This window comes from Chrysochloris asiatica, unplaced genomic scaffold, assembly GCF_000296735.1.
Source record: "Chrysochloris asiatica unplaced genomic scaffold, ChrAsi1.0 scaffold00021, whole genome shotgun sequence".
NCBI classification, from domain to species: Eukaryota; Metazoa; Chordata; class Mammalia; order Afrosoricida; family Chrysochloridae; genus Chrysochloris; species Chrysochloris asiatica.
In genome coordinates this window covers 5,088,875-5,095,912 of record NW_006408539.1, presented here as the reverse complement: position 1 = coordinate 5,095,912, position 7,038 = coordinate 5,088,875, and the positions used below count along the sequence as shown (strand labels likewise).

Sequence of the window (7,038 nt, the reverse complement as noted above, 5' to 3'; positions counted from 1 at the left end):
ATAGAAAGATAATGGAATGTTTCCATAAACTTGTATGCATATGAGACAACAGTACCAACAAACAACATACTTTATCTAGTCATACTTTTTGTTGTTTTATGCCTTATTTGTGCCTAGGCTAATTTTTAAGCTAAGAAAATGTTTACAGAGACCAGGGCGTGGTAAAGTCTTCTGCACAAATTTTCAGACTGCTTCTTGAATAGGGAGTAATGGGGGGGCAGGGGGACTGCATAATATAAACACAGAGATAGCTGTCTTTATCATCCAAGAGTCACTTGAGGAGGTGGAGGTATTATGAATTAGACATTTTTTTTTTTTTCTGGATTATATGCCTTGACCATCATAGTCAATAGATCCACAAGTTAATCAACTTCATTGAACAACTTTTTAGAAGTGTTCTGAGTTGGATTGTTTTATGATTGTTACAATTTTAGACTATTTCTCAAAGAAGATTCTGAGATCTGTACTTGATGCTATTTCATGTGTATGCTACAGTTTCTAACATCACCAGGAACAGCGTAAAAAACACTTTGTAGTTAAAGTGCCATTGAGTCGCTTGTGACTCATAGTGACCCTGTATAGGGCTTCCAAGGAGCTGCTATTGGGTTTATAATGCTAACCTTTTGGTTAGCAGTTTGTTGCCTATCCTACGCTGCCGCACTAGGACTTTAAGCAACAGTACATGCTCAATAAATGCATTCGTAGCTCCTGGAGCCCTGGTGGGACTGTAGGATAAGTAATGGACTGCTAACAGCAAAGTCAGCAGTTCAAATCTATCAGCCTCTCTGTGGAAGCACAATAAGGCTGTCTTCTCTAATAAATATTGATAGTCTCAGAAACCTTATACAGGGCTGCTGAGAATCAAAATACACACCAGGGCAGTGGGTTTTATTTTTGTCATTGTTGTTTTAGCTGAATTATATCAACTTTTTCTTTTATTAAATGAAGGCTATATATGTGACAGAAATAATTTCTGACTCTAGCTATATATTTTTTAATTACTTACATTAAATGGCAGAACATGTTATATCATAAGTGTTTGTGTGTGGGGGTGGGTGTGTTTTGTATTTTGGGGAGATATTTTGTATTTTTTTTTGTTTGTGCAAGAAGCACTGTGAATGATCAGTGTCAAAAAGGAAAATACTGTCTTGTCCCTTGACTTAGAAATTTTGGAAGAAAACAAAGTGATTCTTTTAAAAAAATATATGAAAATTTCTCTTTTAAGCTGGATATTTAGGAACAATGGTTTTGATAGAAAAAAACAATGTTTTTTTAGTGCTAGAAAGCAAGGCTGATTATCCAGGAATTTTATCAGAACTCCAGTATAATCATGGCCAGGTATTTCTGAAAACTACATGAAAACACATCCCAGTGTGGCACTGTCAGAAACTGGACTGCCAGCTGCAAGGCTGATGGTTCAAACTCACCATCTGCTCCTTGGAACCCCTATACAGGGCTGCTATGAGTCCGAACTGACTAGATGGTGCTTAACAACAGCAACAGCAAAGGATAATACAGGGACTAGGAAGAGAAGAATTCACGTAATCCATAGATATTAATTTTTTTGGACATGAACATGCATTTAAAGTCATATATTCTAATCTTAGAAATCTGAACAATCTTTTTAAAATAGAATTTTTGGTGGGCTTTTATGGTCAGTCTCTACACAACATGGCTTATTAAATTTTTTTAAATATACATTTTGACTCATGTGTTTTATTCAACTCCATTGATTCCAAGTACTACCTACTCATAAAAATCCATTGATTCTCTATATGTTATGTGCCCTGGAGTCCAACTCATAGCGACCCTGCACAGGGTTTCCGAGGCTGTTAATCTTTACGGGAGCAGAAAGTCTCATCTTTCTCCCGCGGAACCGCTGGTAGTTTCGAACTGCTGACCTTATGGTTCACAGCCCGATTCGTAACCACTACGCTACCAGAGCTCCTTATATTCTCTAAATAGATTCTCTATATATTCTGCATGAAAAGTAAGTCAACAAAATAAATCTGATGACTCAAATGTTATGTAAATGTGTTGTTGTTGTTAAGTGTCATCAAGTTCATTCCAACCCATAATGATCCTATATAGGGTTTCTGAGACTATAAATCTTTGCAGGAGCAGAAAGGCTCAGCTCTCTCCCTGAGAGCAGCTAATGGGACCCAACCGCTGACATTGTGGTCAATGTTTATCCACCGCACTCTATTAATACAGACATTATGAAGTGGAAGGAGGTATCATCTAATGATTTTAATCCCAACAAAATCAAAACATCCCTTAAGACTAGAAACCTAGTTGTTGTTGTTGTTGTTGTTAAGTGCCATTGAGCTGGTTCCAACCCATAACAACCTTGCATAGGGTTTCCAAGGAGTAGCTGGTTGCAGTTCAAATCAACCTTGCAGTGTAGCACATTAACCCACAGTGGCACACCAGGATTCCAAAAACCTAATAGCAAGATCAGTTTCATGAGCATATAAGTACAGGTGAACAAGAGCCCACACCACACTTAGAAGCTCCTTGCACTAAGAAGGACCGTACACAGAAAAGAGCCTTCCAAAAAGCTTAACTGTTCTGTGTCTGTCTTGAAATGATTGACAATAGTTGAACAAAGTGTCTGAGTTTTCATTTTGCAGTGGGCCCCATTCAATTACTATGCTTGGGAGCCTGAATTTCCTATTAACACTATCCAACCTGTATATATTGTTATACTTTTGAAAATGATAACATAATTTATTTCTAAAGATTTGCAAGACTTACATAGTTTAGTCTTCCCTAGCCTCCCATGAAGAGTTTACTGCAATTAGTCATCATCTTGTCTTGAAAGTCCCTTCTAATGGGAAGGAAGAATTAAGCTTTTCCAAAGCATACAGCATGATGCAGCTAGCATCTGGTCTGTAAATCAACTGCTCATGCTTTCTCCCTTTCAACAAGCCCTTGTAAAATACTCCAGCTGTGAAATAATCCAAAGATTATTTCTCACACTTACCAGTGGGGCTACTTCTACCTTTTATTTTGTCTTCTTCCAAAAGTGTTTGAGGCCATTACAAATCTAACTAGATAGAGTTTAGAATAAAACAAAGAGGGCACCATTGATTTAAAAAAAAGGAGTAGATATAACTAGGTGTGTGAAATAAGCCTGTTTATTGTAAATAAGCCATGCACTGCATTTAGCTTTTATATCCACTTTTTAAAAATTGAAACAAAATAAAGCTGGCAAAATGATCATCAGTAAATGATCTTCTCAGACAATATTAGAAACCCGTACAGAAAATCGAAACTCTTTTACAATGTAGAAATGTTTATCAAATGTGCACTCTAATAACTGATTTCATGCAAATAATGCAAGAATGTACTTATAATTGCCAACATCCTTCTGCCCCTGCCTGAAGTATTTTCTGTATGCCTGCAGAGCTACTTTTTTCATTTGTTGCAATAAAATTGGCATATTGTACTTACAAAATTGTCTCTTTTTTGTAGGGGTGGTGGGGACTGGTTGACAAATGAAAATAGACTGTGTTGTTGTTAAGGGTTGTCCACTTGGTTCCCTGTGTAGTATTTCTTAGGAATGGCTGACGGGTTTGAACCACCAATCTTAGTTGTTTAAAAATATGTTATTACTTTATAAAAGCGGAAATAATTGAACTTCATCAAAGCATGTCCAGCTGCTTTACTTCTTGATTATTTCACTTAAAACAGTGATAGAAACTACAGAAACAAATTGAGATGATAAATGGACAGGGGAAACACACGGCATTTTAAAGCAGTGAAACTAGTCTCTGTGATATTACAATGGTAGATGTATGGGATTGTGCATTTGTCAAAAGCCACAGAACTGTTTGACATCAACAGTGAACTCTAATGTGACTTAGGTTGATAATAATACATCAATTTTGGTGCACATCAAATGAAACAACAAAAAAGTTCCACACTAATGAAAGATGTGACTAATAGGAGAAACTGTGTCCAGGGCAGCAGGCGAGCATCCAAGACTCTCTGTAGTCTCTATGCATTTTAATCTATAACTTAAAACTGCTCTAAAAAGAAAACATATTTTAAATAAATAGAGAGGCTAGTGATATTGTTCAGCAGACATTATCTCTTTATTAAGGGAGCTTCAGAAAGGTTGAAGAAAAATGGAATGGAACTTTTCCAGGATTCTTTTCAAGCCCCCTCACATTTCTCAAATTTAAGCTCACTCTTGGTAGCTTCTTGAGTGCATTGAGTGCAAGTTTAAATTCTTTGATAAGTCCTATATTTAGAGGCTCTGTGCCATTGTTCTTTTACCTTTGATGTTACACTCTTCATCAACAAACTGAAAAATCAATGGACAAGGCTGAAACCCACTAATAATGAAGTAGGTTGTCAGGCAGATTAAGTCATCTTCCTAGGAAGAGAATGAGTAAACTGCACAGATGGATTAACACTCAATGGAAGCAGCAACCAAGAAATCAAAGGACATATTGCGTTTAGCAAATCTTCTGTACAAAACCTGTTTAAAATGGTTAAGAGCAAAGACTTTGGTTTGATGACTAAGGAATGTTTAACCCAAGTCATAGTATTTTCAATAGCTTCAGATGCATATGAAAGCTGAACAGTGAATAAGCAAGACCTTAAATGAATTGATGTATTTGAATTATGGTGTTGGATAAGAATATAAAAAGTACCATGGATTGCCAGAATAAACAAATCTGTGTTGTAAGAAGTACATCCAGATTGTTCCTTAGGAACCAGGATGGTCAGACTTCATCTTTCATACTTCAGATATATTATCAGGGGAACCAGTCCCTGAAGAATGACACCATATTTGGTAAAGTGGAGGGCCATGAAAAAGAAGAAGATCCCCAATGATATGGATTGGCACAGTGGCAGCTGCAGTGGCTTCAAGTATAGTGATTGTAGGGTGTGAAAAACCCAGCAGTGGTTCCTTCTGTTGAGCATAGGGTTGTTGTGAGTCAGAACCACCAATTTGATGGCACCTAACAGCCATGACAACAATGTATGTTGTTGTCAAGTGCCATCGAGTCGGTTCCGACCCATAGCAACCCTGTATAGGGTTTCCAAAGAGTGACTGGTGAGCCTGAACCACCGACCTTGCAGTTCAAACGGCTTTGCAGTCTGGCACATTAACCCACAGCGCCTTTTTTTAGTTATTATATCTTGTCCTGTTGAAAACAAGGCAGAGATCATTTTTGTCACTAAATGGCCTTACCTTGAGATCCTTGAGTTAAATATGTTTCTTCTGAAGTATCTATTTGTTACCTCAAAAAAGTGTTATGAGCAGATTCAAAGGTATTACAGACAATAATAATTACTTTCAAATCCTGCCCTTCCCTTTCATACTCACACTCAGGCTGAGTGGCCACCTTGATGGGTTGAGAACTCTCCCCTGGCCCCCATTCATTATACGCCACAACTCGGAATGTGTACATGGCTTCTGGCTTGAGGTTTCCCACAGTAAGCTGAAGGGACCCAGGCTGAGATGTATTCAATGCTCGTTCCCTGGGAAATGAAAGTTGCAGAAAAGTTTATTTCAAAATGAATACTGAAATGAAATTTGCAGGGAAAGCTTATTTCAAAAGAAATAATATTAGACAAAACTTTCATTTAATATATAAGAATAGTGAGGTGGATACAAAGGTTGCTAACTGATTTAATTTTGTCCTGAATCATAATTCAAGACTAGTGAGACTTACTATAGGAAATAAACTGACTGAAAAGGCCTATAAACAAATATTGCAAGGATTCTGGGGAGTTCAAGTTTGTGCCATCCTCCAGGAAACTTGCAAACTAAAGTCTTTTCTCTTGACACTTTGTAATTTAGAATTCAAAACTCATGATAAACCAAGAGCTATTAGAACAAGAAGAAACATCTGGAATGTAGACAGGAAGATTCATTCTGTAAACATCCAGCTAATGACAGAAATCAAGGTTTCAATTATTCTACAAATCAGTCTTTGTCAGTATTGCCAACAAATGCATTTTCTTTCTTCTTAGAGAAAGGAAAATGCAGATGCTAAGTGCTGATATGGATGGGAGCTCCAGCTCCTATGGTTACTTTAAGTGCAATTAGTGAAGGAAGACGATTCCTTTCAGTATGAGAAGCAACACTCAAGTCTCTTTGCTTCCTTGTCCTTAGGTCATATCTACTTAGGTTCAATATCTTTATCAATTAAACACTTACCTGGTTACTGCAGACAAATAGATTGATTTTTTTTTTAACATTATGGGATTTATATTGAAGACAAAAATTATGGATATAAATGCTGACATTTAAGAAATACTATTCTTTTGAGGACAAACATTATTGTAGACATTAATATGATATCCTCATGGGCCCTTAACATATGAGTGGTTGAACTTGGTAAAGAAGGAACTTCTTGTAAGCTGCTCAATGTTTCTTAAGGTTTTTATTTTATTTTTAAGGTATTCCACTGTCTCTCAGTGGAATTACATGACCATATTAATTACGTCTCTTTGTTTTTTCTTCTTTCCTTCCTCTCTCCCTCCCTCCCTTTCTCCCTTCCTCTTTTCTTTTCTCCCTTACAGTTTTTCATTTTTGTCTTTGGATATATTTAAAGTGAATCTTTTTTTTTTTTTTACCCTGTTGGGGAAGGTTTGGCTTCCAAGAAGAAAAATAAAACAAAATTCTGAAGGGAGTGAAATAATTAATATGACTGAATAGCATAGATTGGTTGACTTCCAGCCAACTTCTTCATGTGTAGACTACATTTCCATGTTTCCTTGGAGCAAGGTTGTGTGACTAATTATAATCAATAATTGGGAGTAAAAGTAATATGTGAGGATTCAAAGTTTGGCCTAGAAAAACCTCATAAGTGGAATTCCCACTCTTTCTTTCTCCATCTTTTGGTTTGAGGCAACCACTCCTGGGGAACTTGGGAGTTAAATACTGAATAAGGAGCAACCAACATTTGCAAGAAGAGTTTGGGGAAGAATTATCTGTTAAACAGAACCACCTTTTTAAAAAATACTTTGTTGTTGTAAAGTGCCTTCGAATAGGTTCAAACTCATAGGGACCCT

General features: G+C 36.7%; 1 protein-coding gene across 1 annotated transcript in view; it reads right to left on the bottom strand.

Moving 5' to 3' along the window:
* DCC (deleted in colorectal carcinoma) overlaps positions 1 to 7,038 on the bottom strand; it is a 1,585,944-nt gene that overhangs the window by 497,495 nt on the left and 1,081,411 nt on the right. Inside the window, exon 9 of the mRNA XM_006837499.1 lies at positions 5,345 to 5,499. Coding sequence (XP_006837562.1) covers positions 5,345 to 5,499 — 155 coding nt within the window. The remainder of the gene's footprint in view (positions 1 to 5,344; positions 5,500 to 7,038) is intronic.